General features: G+C 31.7%; 1 protein-coding gene across 1 annotated transcript; it reads right to left on the bottom strand.

Moving 5' to 3' along the window:
- Positions 1-5,262: 5,262 nt before the first annotated feature.
- Positions 5,263-11,855, bottom strand: LOC148784797 (myb-related protein 2-like). The gene is made up of 5 exons (XM_088876518.1): positions 11,735-11,855; positions 11,255-11,331; positions 7,598-7,701; positions 6,430-6,553; positions 5,263-5,424 (listed from the first exon to the last, which is right to left on the bottom strand). Exons 1-5 carry the CDS (start codon positions 11,853-11,855, stop codon positions 5,263-5,265), a joined length of 588 nt encoding a protein of 195 aa, XP_088732644.1.
- Positions 11,856-15,798: the final 3,943 nt, after the last annotated feature.

Genomic DNA, 15,798 nt, shown 5'->3' with positions numbered 1-15,798 from the left:
ATCCATTTTACTTTTGTGATATTATTTATTATTAAAATAATTGAGCCATATTTATCGGTTGTCATCCTTACTTATGAGTTATCCTTATCCAGAAAAAATATAAAAATTATCGTCAACATTATAAAAAGATAACTCAATAAATAAGAAAAAAAAGAATATCGTCAATCTTATGACCAGGATTTTATTTTCTGTAAATTCTGAAATAACAAGAAACATTAAATTTACTGAAAATATAAAATTTCTAAAATTCCTCATGCCCAAATTTAAAGGCAAAATGAAACATATAAACTTCTAGACCTAGATATGCTATCAAAGCAATTAACACATGCTTCTGAGCCAATGAAACATATAAGCATGCTCTTACTATGTAATACATGTACGATTCCCGACTTATACACATATTCAGGCTCTAATACTACTTGTAGGAAGCGAATCGGCTTGAGTAGCGCGACAAAAGCGCAAAAAGTCTAAAACTATGAAAATCCAAGTATATAAACTCGATCAAAAGTTGTACTCTTGATCTTTTTTGGGCATTCGGTGTGTAAATAACATAAAACCAGGCCTAGAATATAAGCAAGAAAACCAAGAGGGCCGAAAACGTAAAGAGACATTTACCCTCATCATTTTCTTGAATCGGCTTCTTGCGTTGATTTCTCTGCAACCAGATCCATTCACCTCAAGATTTCAGCATTCAAACCCTCTAAGGGTGTCCACCCCTATCATCGGGGATCACCTCCATTTTGTGCTGGCAAGATAAGAGGTGGGAAAGGAGAATCTAATACACGTTATTAGATTAACGATTTCGATTCGCTTCGTGTTCCTTCTTCGATTAAAAAGAACCAAGAAAAACAAGCATTGAGAGAGTATGTAGAGAGAGAGGGACGGACTTTTGTTGCTTGAGAGAGGAAAAAACATGAGTTAGGGTTGTTAGAGAGATTAAGAAAGTTGATATGTGTTGTGACCTAGTCTCAACACACTAGGAAAACTCTAGCTTATCCAAACTCTCATTTCCCTCAATCACTTGACCTTATATCCAATTGTTGCACTCCTTGGAGATGAAAAAATCGCTCCCCTTTTTCAAGAGCTTTCTTTTGACTTAGACAATATCAAATCTGGTCACAGATTGCATTTTAAATGGACTAGGTTCTGAAAGATCAAGCCCATGTCAAACGGACTCAAATTAAACCAATTTAATTTATATGTCTATTATTTATGGTCCATGTCTTTTAATCCAATTAAACGACCCGAGCGAACTCTCAATTTTTAATTTAAAACTCTAATTTGTTAATTAGTCCAATTAATTTAAAAAGCCTAAACCCAAAAATCAGCTAATCCAAGTAATTAATCTTTGGTAAAATCCAACCCGTGGATTTTTATGTAAATGATTCAATCATTTATTCTCTCCAAGGAATTAACTCAATCTCTTCTTTCTGGAATTAATTCTAAATCAATTTCATCACATGCTGAGGATTAGTATTTGACTCTTTAGGTTCACCCTAACTAGACTTGGACATGTGTGGCCAACATAATTAATTAAATCTAATTTATTTAATTATTTATAATTAACCAATAACCTGAAATAACTCGTTATCATGGATGGTCGTCTAGCAACAGTCCATGTCACTAGAGACTAAGTGAATTATGGTGTGAACATTTAGGCTCTAAATTTTTTACGAGTATGGTCCTTTCATCAATAATCTCCTGGCGACATAGAATTTGGGCATCGATTCCCATCCTAGGCTAGAGATCTATACTTATAACTCAAGTCCTTGTTTACCCCACTGATTGACATGAGAAATATTTTCCATTCATTCAGTTATTGTGGCTATAAATTTAAACGGATCTCACAACGTATAGGAGACACTACTGACATAATACTGACAGGAGACGGATTCCATCTTGGAACTCACCAGCCTCGCTGCATACTCCGACTGCACAGAACAATCCTTATGATGACCATGCCTCACGACACAATCATTTTTAAGATACATTTTTGTATGCATATAACTGTCATGATTCTTAAAGTCCGAGGATTAATCTCGTGCTATTTAAATCAGGAATTTCAGTTATACTGATGAAGCCCTCAAGGCTTCCATAGAATGATTCCCGCGAGTCATTCCAGTCAGTTGACTACCATGCCAACCAACCACTTAAAATTGCACATAGGACTCACGTCTCTTGCCAACGTAACACTACTACAATACTTAGTTCAAGTCTCTAAAGGACACTCGATGCCCCGTCTCGATGTCCTCCAATTGGAACATTTTAGACCAACCTTTAGAAGTTGATTTCATGGTTGCCAAACGTATATGCAACCCAACTTCTAGGGTTTAACTTTTTAGTCTGTAGGCATTTTGTTTTGACATTGAAATACCATTCAACATATGTAGTAAGCACAAAAGACACAATATCCATTTGTTGAATACTTACTATATTCGTCATTGCAATATCATTTTGATAAAGATCATCGAATAAGAAACTATCAATCCAAATTGGCCTTTTGGTCATCTAAACCAACAAAACTTAAGGGACCATTAATACTATACAACTACAGGTTACAACTAAAATGAATGAACATCTCACTCAAGTTTCCCCCACACTGGAGGTAAGAACTGCAGTATTTAGTATGTCCTCTTTAAAATCCACAAGTTGCAATGGTATGGCCCCTGTTATTCTTTCAAAATATTTTGGCATATCATTGCCACTAATGCAATGAAAATTGTGTTGTATCTATTGAATAATATGTCATTATTACACAAAATGAACTTCATTCATATTGTCATGATTCCAATGTGATAATCCTAAGAGGGTTGCTCATTTCTGACCCATTACTTTATCTAGTGTTATTATGATAATTGCATTTAAGTGTCGCGTTAACCGTATAAAGCCTATTCCAGATATAGTAATTTCCTCTACATAATTTTCTTTCATTCTTGGTTGTTTAATTACGATAATGTGTTGATTTTTTTCGAGGTCAATCATTGAGTTAACACTCTATCCCATGGTAGGAATGGTTGCTTTGCTTTGAAACTTGACATGAGTAACGCATATGACCGTGTTGAGTGGTCTTTTTTGCGTTGAGTGTTGCTTAGGTTTAAGGATACATGGAGCATTTTGTCACACTTATAATGTCAGTCGTGACGTACTTTATGCCTCAACGTGGAATTAGTCAGGTCGATCTTTTTTCACCATATTTGTTTTTGGTTGTTGCAAAAGTATTCAGCTCTCTCTTGTAGGTAGCGGAATGACATGGTAAACTAGAAGGTGTGACAATTAGTCAATTGGCTCCTCATGTGTCACATTTGTTAGTCGCTAATGACTATTGTCTTTGGGTGAGCTAATGCACATATTATGGGGACAATTAAGTGCATACTCGAACTATATTACCAAGGTATCGATCAAGTTGTCAACTTGGCAAATCACGTACGGTGGTTAGTCTGAATATAGATGCGGCACAATGGGGTCAAAAGACAACCATCATGTGTTTAGCTGGTATGTAAACATAACAAATACTAAGGACTCCTCACAGTGGCTGAGAAATTGAGGAGTGCACACTCTTTCAATCTATTCATAATTGAGTATGGAGTCGAGTCCATGGATGGAATTCAAAATTGCTCTCACAAGTGGGTAAGAGTGTCTTTATTAAATATGCCATTCAGTCTATTCTACATATACTATATCTTGTTTTAAGCTACCCGATTGTCTAGTTCGTGAGTTGGAAACTATGACGATTGATTCTTGTGGCATAATATTGGCGCTCGCAAGGTACATTCGGTGGCTTGGTGTCACTTATGTAGGTCAATGGATTGTTGATGGCTTGGATTTTAGGATTTGAAGGCAACTTAGCACTTTTTGGCGAAGTAGGGATGGGGAATACTAACTCGACTAGACAACTTGGTTAGTCGTTAATTTTGTGCAAAATATCATCCTCATTCCCAATTCTTGGAAGCTGGAGTCAGGTCACGACCTTCGCTTATTTGTTTTTCTCAGTGGCAGCCGGTGGTTGATTGTTCTTGAGGCAGGGGTGAACATTTTGAAGGACCAATGGCTACCACGTGGAATGGAATTTGACTATTTTCTCCCCCACACATATTTCGGATTGGACCAGTGAGCTGATTGATGTTGTCAGGAAGTTGGTGTGCTGAACTGGTCCACCAAATCTTTGACCATGACGACACATTATCTTAGACTTGCCGCTAGGTCGTGTGCATGAGGCAGATAGATTGATATGGCATTATACATCGAACGGGCATTTTTCTATCGAGAGCGTGTATAAGGTAGAGATGAGGTGGTGATTAATGATGGAGGCATCCTCTCACAGCCAACTTATGGCGATATATGGTGTCTTTTCTTGTACAAAATGGTCACTTGTTCGACAAAGTTGTACCCCTCCAAAGTGAGGACTTTTAGTTGGAGAGTTTGTAGGGAGGCATTGGTGGCGACAAAACATTTGGCTTGATGGCTGTCAGGGATCCATATGTAGTATGCTGTGTGTGGTTTGATGGAAGAGTCTATTTTGCATGTATTGCTGCATTGTTCCTTTGCTCAACAGGTTTCATCTTTGTCGCATTTACCTTGGTGTGTTGTTTTAGTTGAGAACGAATCTACCCAGAGTTGGATATGGTAGGTTTACTCGGCTCTTGACTCAGAGGTGAAGGAAATGTTTCTTATGATATTTTGAGGACTTCGGAAAAACCATAATCAACAGCTCATAGAGAATAAACGCCAAAATCCGCCACAACTATAAATACGTCATTGTTCTCCTCTAAAAAAAGATACCAATTAATACTAAATGATTCTCCTTTTTAACATATTTATCTCTTTGGGAATGTCGTTGTATAACATGGTATTAGATTCACACCAAATAAAATGTTATGGCTTCAATTTAAAATAGAAGGATTTGCACGTAAAGGGGCGTGTTAAGATATCATTATTAAATGATTTACCTCTATTTATTTAAAAATAAATTTGATTTTCAGAAATTAAACACAATTTACCAGTAGTCTAGTATTCTAATTGTTAGAACTATTCAAATTGCAACTCAATAAGATGGCTATAATTGCAAGAAAAATAAATTAAAAATCTAAATGGATTGTAAATGCAATCAATTGCAATTGAATGAATAGAGGGTGGACTAAAAAACAAAAAAAAAAAAAAATGTAATGCCATTATTTAATATCTCATATGACTAGTGAATGAACTAGCTACAAATTGAATTAAAATTACAATTAATTTAGTTTCTGAAATAAATTAAATAATGAGTTAATATGATGACATAGTTAGGTCTAAATTGATGGGAGATGTAACAGTGCTAGATTCAGATGTTTGGCCTAAACCCAGAAAGTTTATCTCAGAGACTCCTCCTAATTTCATATTTTCCTTTGAAATTTCAGCACTGATTGAGCTGCCTTGTGTGCCCACCACCTGCATCATCACATGCATGCCACTGTGTGAACTTTAAACACTGCTTTCACACACTCACACATACATGTGCGTATAGATATATATATATATATATATGAAAAAATGCAAGTAAGCTTTTTGATATCGCAAATGAGCAAATCACCCCTTATGAAAAGATAAATAACGATTTACTTCTCAATATTTTTTAAAATAGAACAATTTACCCCCTTATAATTTTTAAAATGAAGTCATTTACCTCCCTGTATAATGAAGTAAGGTTAAATTGCTATATATATTTTTTTATAGAGGAGTAATGTGCTCATTTTCAATATCACAGAGGGTATATGTATGAAAAGTTGCAATTTTGATCCTATAAGTATGGAGGATTGTCGAATTTAGTCAAGAATGGATCTATTTTGATCATTTTATTATGCAACTTAAAATTTTCACATATTAACAATAAAATAGCCGAAATTATTAAAATAGCTGGAATTTATGCTGATTTTGCAACTCCACTCCAGTTAGGACTCTCCAACATATGAAAAGTATGGTATGTAAATAAATAAGGTAAATTACAATGATCTTTCTGAAATTTGATATAATTACGAATACTTTCTTGTTGTATGAAAAATTACAAATGACTCCCTGATATTTGATGAAATTACAAATGAACTATGCCCTTTTTTTTTAAAAAAAAAAAACAAAACTTTGTAAAAAAGTTGGACGTAGTGGATGAAAAATTATAAAAGAAATTATACACTTAGTCAATAAAAAAATTTAAAAAATAAGTAAAATTGTAATTCTTATAAGTCCACAAAGGCATTTTGGGCAGTTCACAAAAACAAAATAGATAAAAACCTAATGGAGACTAATGGAATGGGCTAAGTTTTAGACGGTCGTTAAAATCATACAGTGTTTGATAATTTTTCAAACAACAAAAAGATATTCCTAATTATGCCTAATTGTTAATTTACCCAAATAAATATGTGTGTGAAGTAATATTGGGGGATGTAGATGGAGACTTACCTGATGACCATATTGATGGTAAAATAGATTTGCACCCATTTGATGAGTAATTTTAGCAGATGGAAATTTAACTTGTTTTGCATGATGAGGTGGTGCTTCTCTGAATCCAGCTTCCCAAACTTGTCTGCCCAGTATATAATGAATACTTTTCACTATGCATGTAAGCATATATATATATATATATATATATATTTAGGTACGATCATGTGATTTGTAAGAAATGAACACGTAATAACAACGTCGAAATGCTTCTAGTTATATATAGTCTTTCAATGCTTAATCAGCAAGGTTATTAGAGCTGAGGAAATACGAAGGTGGCAAAAACATTTACTTGATAAAAGTTGTACTGATTATTACGACAAGGAGAATTAATATTTATAGATATTCTCGGTTGTACGATTTTACATGAAATCATTGATCCACAAAATAATTGGATGTCATCATAAGTCCGTAAATATTCAAAGTTAAATCGGATCGGGGCCCGATAGGTACGCATGACCAAATAAGAGAGGAACGGATCTTGGCTACTTGTGAGGTTGAAGACAACGACTATATATACATCCCAATTATTATGTCGGAAAAAAAATATAATTTTAATCCTGTAATTTGTGGAGTATGACATTTTTTGTTCTACACAAATTGAATTTTGCAATATAATCCTGTAATTTTACAATTTTGACAATTTTCATTCTTTTTTGGCCAAATTAGCCAGAAAATTTGCAATTTCAGTTTGTAATTTAGGGAGCGTTGGTATTTTTAGTCTAGTACGTAACTCAAGGGAGTTGATTTTTGGTTCTGCACGAACTGATTTATAGGACTAAAAAATTACAATTTAAGTCACATGCAAAATTAGTCGAAAAGGACTAAAATCGTCAAAATTATAAAAATTAGGAGAACTAAATTTTGCGAGAATCAATTCGTACACAATTATAGGACTAAAATTGTAATTTTTCCTAATATGTCGTGTCTTATCTTATACCTTTTAAAAATTATCATGTCCCATATTTATATGTCCATTAAATTAAAATATATAAATTTGATAGTTTTTTTTAGAGGTTTTTTGATAAATTTAAAACTCACATGATAATTACTTACACACAGTCACACACTATAGTAGAAAATAATTATGAAGAAGTTAAAAAAAAAAAAAGAGCAGAAAATGACTTACAGAAGAGGGAGGCGGCAGGTGGTGAAATCTGGTCTCTTTTCTTGTTGGTAGTTGATCATATGCAGAGAGAAAAAATTGTCCGAATCCTTCATGCTTCTATACATCTGATCATTATCGGATCCATAACACATGACGTGAGTTACACTTTCAACAAAAAATTGAGATTTCGCTACACTATTAATAATTAAAGCTTAAAAATTACGGTAAATTAATACTAATAATTACAGTTAAATAAAATAAAAAATATAAACTTTTGTCATAATTCGTCAATAGTCATCATGATTTTTTTTAGCAATAGTCAAAATATTTGCCATAATTTTGGTCATGGCTAATGTTTTGCCTATATTTGCAGAAACAACGGCCAATAGCTGTTGCTAGGTCGTAATTGATTTGTATTTACCTCGATTTTCTTCTTTTGATTATAGTAATTAACTGAAACAAAAAATCATATTTTCTCTTCTGCTAGAAAATTAAGGCCAAAAATTGCCTTCTTTGTTGTGTAATGTGATATAGTAGTCGCTGCACACACCGTCTTTGCGAGCATATAAAAATAATGCGGTGCGAGATGAAGAGAAAAAAATAATTGTTAAAAGAAGCAATCGTGGTGTGAAAGAATGAGAACGGGAAAAAGTCCATAACAAGAATAAAACGTGTGGAGCGAGCTGAGGAAAAAATAATTATAATTGTGAATTTATTAAAAATATGAAAGAAAAAAAAATACGGCGAAGTAAAGTGAGAGAGAAACAATGGAGTTGTGATATTTATAAAAGAATATTGAAATTCGGCCAATTTGTTCTTTTCTTTTGAAGGTAGAAATGAATAAAAGGATAAATTTGGGCGTGCGACAAAAAAATATATACTACTAAGTGTGATGCATCCTCTGTATGTGCATAATTTTTAAATAATATTTATAGTAAAATATTTGTATAAATTTATTGTTTATTTTATTTAGGAGCTAAATAATTACCTAATAATTTATATATATAAGATAAAAGTGCATAAAAAGAATTATTAAAAGATAGTTTTGAAAGATCAAAAAATTAAAAATGATTAATTAATTTATTATTTTTAAAAATTAACAAATCAAAATTATTTTAGATACGAAAAGAGCCATCTCGAATTATATATAATATAGAAATAGTGCAACAATTTTTCTAATAGAAACAATTTTTATATCATTTGCTACATCAAAAACTGATTTTTTTACATCAATAATTAATTCCAATTAAATCCAATAGTACGTACAATATCCAACGAAGAAATTTAACTGGGAATTATTCAAAGATGGGGCAAGATTTGAAAGATCAGTTAAAAAAATATGACTTCTCAGTCATGGTTAATTTATATGGTTAAAAGTAAAAAATTATGGCAAATACTATTTAATAACAGCTGCGCAACAATTACTAATTGTTACTTTTACGAATGAGGCAAAAATTCATGGCAAATCTTTTGGGGTATAACTAAAATCATGATAAATATTGATCAATCGTGCGAGATAATAACTTAAAGTTTCATATTAATAATTTTATTTTATTGTGGTAGATAGTATTGATTCATTCCGAATTTTTTAAACTATAGTTATTTATAATAGGGATAGTCACACTATCCTGCCCTGAGGTTTGGTGTAATTACACGTACAACCCTTGCATTTGAGTTACATCTAGCACGCTTGAGGTTTGCTTCTGTCTAATAAATAAGTCCATTCGTTAGTCAAAATTCACTAAATTTGTTGATATTAACAGAAAAACTGAATGAAAGTTAATATTTACCATCGATTGGTTTATTATTGATTTATTGTAGGTCAAATAATTTTTTTTGGACTTAACTAACCTTATAACAGTGAAATATATCTCTTTACATGCATTAACGCGTGAAGACGTATGAGGGTAATTCGGTCATAGAAAGATTTATTTGACCTGTAATAAGTCAATCGAGATAAATATAGATTTTTTTTCAATTCATTTATTAACATCAATAAATTTGGTGAACTTTGTCCAATGGAGGGACTTATTTATTAGATGGAAGCAAACCTTAGGGTACTAGATATAATTTCTCAAATCACATGAGGCCAATCAGGGGTAACTATAGATTTTTTTTTGTTTTCAATTTTTTTGGTAACATCAACAAATTCGGTGAACTTTGTCTAACGGGGGGACTTATTTGTTAGATGGAAGCGAATTTCAGAGGTGCTAGATATAATTTTTCAAATTACAGAAAATCTATATGTAATTATACCAAATTTTATAAAAGAAAAGTGTAATTATCCTATAAATAATATCGTAGGGAGCAGTGGAATGAAGTTAATGTGAAAAGATGCAACTCAATATATATATATATACACACACACACTATGTAAGCCGTATATTGGTTGATATTTTGATTCAATGATCATATATATATATATATATTTAATAATCAGTTCTATTTAAAAAATATATATATATATAGTAATAATTAGGCAATATTAATTAATGCAATTCTAAAAAGCCCATTTTGTATAATATTAGGTAGGACTGAACAAATTAAGCATTGAGAAAAGACAACATATATAGGATACAAATTAAATAGTACGTAATTAAAAACATCATTAATAAAAGTACTTATATATATGTATATATAGGCAGCTCTTTAATTTGAACTTTATTTTGTACACTTATATAGGTTAGGCAATGACTAACCCTAGCTACCTCGCTTTGTACGTAATTAATATTTACATTATTACATTATACGATACCTACTATTAATTAATGTTCCGAGGTAATATATATATATATATATACATTATTATTAATCAAGAAAAAAATGTTGTCTTCCCTAATAAAAGTAGCCAATAAGTATAGATGTGTGGCTCATGCAACATATATATGTCTATTCATTTAATTTTTTAAGGAACTTGTTCTTAATTTTTCCGACATATATATGTTGCATGAGCCACACATCTATACTTATTGGCTACTTTTATTAGGGAAGACAACATTTTTTTCTTGATTAATAATAATGTAATTGAACATTAATTACTTCAATAAGATCATACTAATTAACTGGCTTAGTAAATATTATCCCAAATAATTTTCAGAAAATTAATAAAAAGATAAGGATCAAATATATTTTTGGTCTCGTAACTCGAGTTATTTAGGGTTTTTGTCCTTTAACTTTCTAGGGTAGCATTTTTGTTCTATTTCTACGTCACTTAAATTTTTCCGATTTCAGTCCTTTTGTTCACTGAAGTTCACGTCCACCAGGGAGAGGGGTACTATGAACTCCGGTGAAAGTTGCAAAAATTATTAACATATATAGAGGACCAGACTGCCGCCCTGAAAAATTAAACGACAAAAATGCTAACAGAAAAGAGCCAATAGGAACAAAAGCCTAAAATTTTAAACTGTCGCACGACAGGCACATGCAGTTTTCCAATGATGAACTCTAACGAAAAAAAGGACTGATCAGCTCATGAAAATTAAAAAGATATAGGACAAAAATACTGCTCTAGAAATTTAAAGAACAAAAATACAATCAGAAATGTGCCTATAGGAACAAAAACCTAAATTTTAAAATATCACGTGACAGACACATGCATTTACTTGACGAGAAGGATGAACTAAGTCAAAAAAAAAACTAAAAAAATCAGGAAAATTAAAAAAATGTAGAACAGAATACCTGGAGATGGCTCTTAACGTGAGTGATCTTAAGCCCTTTCACACCCATCATTTGCAAAATCTTCTTCGGAGTAGCTCCTGACCTCACACACACACATATATATATATGAATTAACATCAAAATTAATGTCAACCCTAATATATATACTTATATATAACAATCAAATAATATGACAAAAAAGAAAAACCGTTGTCTTTTTTCTTAATATAACGCTTATTTCTCAATTTCGGACGACAGTTTTGTGTAGCTCATTGTGTCGAGGTATATAATGAAATCGCAATTCGATCGATACTCTGTTGCATAATAATGAGATATTATCCGTTTTGACGAGTCTCACGGATTATGCTCTAAAAAGACACATCGTTTAGGGTTTATAAGTCATTCAAACTTTTCATTTGCAGTCGACGTAAGACGCCGTGTTTTTACATAAAAACATTAAACACAAAGCATACATATATATATATATATCAATGAACTTACTAAACTTGCCACCAAGAGAGTGAACAGATTGGACAAAGTGACGATGAAGCTCAGGCGTCCATCGAAGTCTTGGAACCGCAGATTTTCTGTACTGTCGGTTTATCCTACTTTTCTCATCCATATTTTTACAACTTGTGTAGGAAAACAAAGTATGATGAGACACTCGGGAGATGAGCTGCTGCTGCTGCTGCATGCTTTTATATATATATATATGGTTGGAGTCTGCAGCAGAGATTTCTCCCTAATTCAATTATTTACTTTGACTATCATCCAAATTTATGTAAATATTCTATTCTATATATTTTCATTATTATTAATAATATATAGAAAAAATACAATTTATCTCATGTGATATGAAAAATGCGCAAAAAAACCCTTTATAAAATAAAATAATAAATTATTCCGGTGTTTTGAAAAATAAAGCAAATTACCCCCTATATATCTAAATCATTGGTAGGGAGTAATTTACTTCACTTTTTGAAACACAAGTGGATAGTTTGCTAATTCTTTTTCCATAAGGGGGTATTTGCTTATTTTTCACATATCAAAGGAGGTAAAGTGCATTTAACCTATAATATATATATATACACACACACAAATAACACCTATTGTAATTATATTGTGCGTATATATATATATATATATATATGAATATTTGATCATAATACAGAATTGAATTTTTAGACCATCGATCCCTAATTAAATTATCCCTTAATTTTGAAAATTAAATATTATATATATATGGATGTTAAATAATAATAATAATAATAATATGATGATGATGATGATGATGATGATATACATATTTGGGTTTTTTTACTATATATCTTTTTATTGAATTTTATGTGTCTGTACTATATATGATGATACCTATTTTTTTTTAAGTGTAATTAATAATAATTTAGGAATTTCAAGTGGTACATTTTCGTGAAAGTTAGATATATTTGGGACCATAAGTTCTCAAGTTAAAAGCAAAACTTTCACGCAAAAGTGCATTCATTTGTCCCAACCATTTATTACATTTATTTGCAATTTCTTCTAATATAGCAAATTAAGTTTTATTATAAGACGATCCCTCGTATTTACTTTTCATCTCATTTCGGTCCTTCATATCTCAAAAATATGACAAAAATTCCTCATTTTTTAAATATTTTTTATTATAGTCCCTGACCATTAAATTTTAATAAAATCTAGCGTAAGGTGGATGACCAGTCCACTAATGAGGATTAACATTGAAAATTTCGTCACTTCAATAATCTTTCTAATTAAAAAAAATCATGTATTTTAATTATTTGCTATATACACTACAAAAGAAAAGCGGAATTTGGGGGTGAGTTTAGGAATGGTTTCTTTTGCATTTGGAACGGTTTTGAATTGATGGAATTAAATGAACTGAATTTTAGAATGATTTGGAACAGCTCACCTTCCGTCATAATAGACGGCATTACAAAGGTTTTGGAGCAGTTGGTGAAGGACCTTTCCAAACTGGAACGGATATTGTAACATACTGCGAATGACTGTTCCTAGTTTCGTAATCGTGGTTCTATTTAGAACGGCAATAGTAATACTAATGCCTGATTTTCGGAAAGGTATGTATTTGACCTAGAGATGTAGTTTGGAATGGTATTTGGGATTGTATTGTGATTCAGATTCGCAATACCTTTAGGCACGTTTTTTTTTTCTTTTTTGTTTGGAACAGTCTCTTACAATTATTTTAGGAATTATTTTTGGAACACAATTTGGTGCTTTAATTAGTTTACGTTGCAATACATTTAGGAATTATCAAGCATATTTAGAAACACTTCTTCAAAATTATTTTAGGAATGTGTAGGAACGGTTTTTTTTAGTATTTGTAACATTTTATTTACAATTACTAAACTCATTCCTAATTTTTTATTTTTTAATAAATTTTATGTTAATAGTTTAATTTATATATTTAATTAAATTTTATTAAGTAATTTAATTAATATAAAATTTTTTGGTAAATATTTTAAGTTATATATTACATAAATTTTAATAAATTATAAAATTTATATATTTTAATAAATAATAAATTTAATTTAATAAAATTTTAGTTATTTAAATTTATAAATTTAATTAATATAATAAACATCAAATAATGGAATGTGATAAATATTATGAAATATGAATAATTTATGGAAAAAAATATTATTGTCGTTTGATGTTGGAAGGTCTATCAGTGGCTGTACTGGACCTAGTGGAGGCGATCACCTGTGACGGTCCCGCAATCGACGAGGTGGCCCTCATTTTCCTCTTCATGGCCATTATGTCGACCATCATCGTCTCTAGCCGGCCGATGTGGTCCTCCATGATCGGGTTTGGTTGTGCCGGTGGGGTGGCAACTGTCATGTGTAGGTCCGGCTGGAGGCGTGGGCCTCAAAACTAAGGCCGAGTACAGGGCCCTTGTTCTTGCCCGCAATTGTAGCCTGCCACAACTGATGTTTGGTCATCGTCATTGAAGCCTCTGATTCGGTCGAGGTATCGTGGTCTTTGGCCGTGGATTGAGTCTGATGATCCTCCATCATCTTCTAGAGCGTCTCCTACAAAACAAACAAAATTATTAGAACTTTTCATCAAAATAATTTAAAAATAAAAATAAAATGACTACTTAACTTATCGCCACCTCAGCCACCCTCTACCCGCTCCAGCCGCCGTCCACGTTCTTCTTTTAGAATTTAGCAAAAAGTTTCATCTACTCGGGCGACTGACCGAGCTTTGCCTCCTGTAGAAAAATTAAATAGTTAGCATAATATTTATAAAATAATGATAAGACTTAAAAAAAAAAAAGCGTAATTAACCTTTGCGGTACACACTAGAGGACGCCGTGGGGTTCGCCGCTCGATTCGCCTTATTTTTTGTGGACTCCTTCTAAAAATCCTTGCTAGTCCTATACGCCTGGAGCTAGAGCCAGACCTCGTTGGCCTGCCAAAGTGGCTTGATCAGGCTCGCCCGGGCGATGGCAAACCCTTTCCAAATGTATTTGTCGGCCCACATGTAGAAGACCCAAAATATGGATTCATCATCACAGTCCCACCAGTAGGTAATGTACAGTAAGAAAATTAAAGAAACTATTAATAAAATTCATTAAACAATTTAGATTATAATATAATACCAAATTGAGATTAAGGTATATTACCTTCATAAATTTGAACCAAAAATGTTGGTGCTCTATCGGCACATGCCTCAAACATGCCCACTGGTGGGGATAGTGTCCACGCACCACCGCATTGATGCATTCATGGAAGCGGCTGTCAGACCTGAAATGATATGTTAATTAGTGATTTTTCAAATAAAATAATACTAAAAAATATTTTTGTACCATAATTATGTCAGGTGACGCTTTTAGTCCAATAAAGCTTAAAATCACGCCTTTTAAGTTTTAAAAATTGTGATTGTTGAACTTTTTAGTCCCAAAACCACAATGCCTTTTAGTCTCAAGCACCTTTTTAGTTTCAAAATCATAATGTACATGATTTTTTAGGACTAAAAATGCGTGACTATGAATTTTATTGAACTAGAAGCCATATCTGTCATAATTGTGGTACCAAAAAAAATTCGATCCCTATTTTGTGGGACTAAAAAAGTATTGTTGCTCGTTTATAATCTGGAATTTGAACTTTAAATTGACTGATAATTTTAAAAAATAGTTCTTAGCTAGTAGTGACGTTGAATTCACATATTAATGGAAAGGAGATGAAAATTAAAATGGTACTTTTGGGAAAGGAATTATTCCTTTAAAAAAATAAAACATATTATTTATAGATGTTAAATAATATTATAATAATAGCAACAACAATTAATTAACTTTTGGAAAAGGACGATGTAAGTATGTTCTAATTAATTAATTAATTAGGAGTTGCGAAAATTAAAAGAAGAGAGTATTGTACGTACTACATACATGTTTAGGGTTTAATTATCTTTAACTTATGGATAAATCACAGCCACAAATCTTAAAATTTATCATAATTATAAAATTATTCTCATTATTTGAAAATTTACAATCACCCAATTCAAATAAAAAATAATTATGTAGCCCCTAGACG

Source organism: Sesamum indicum, linkage group LG12 (assembly GCF_026168435.1).
Source record: "Sesamum indicum cultivar Baizhima isolate 11 linkage group LG12, ASM2616843v1, whole genome shotgun sequence".
In the NCBI taxonomy this organism is placed as follows: Eukaryota; Viridiplantae; Streptophyta; class Magnoliopsida; order Lamiales; family Pedaliaceae; genus Sesamum; species Sesamum indicum.
Note: the sequence above shows the minus strand (reverse complement) of the source record. Positions and strands in the feature narration are given on the sequence as shown.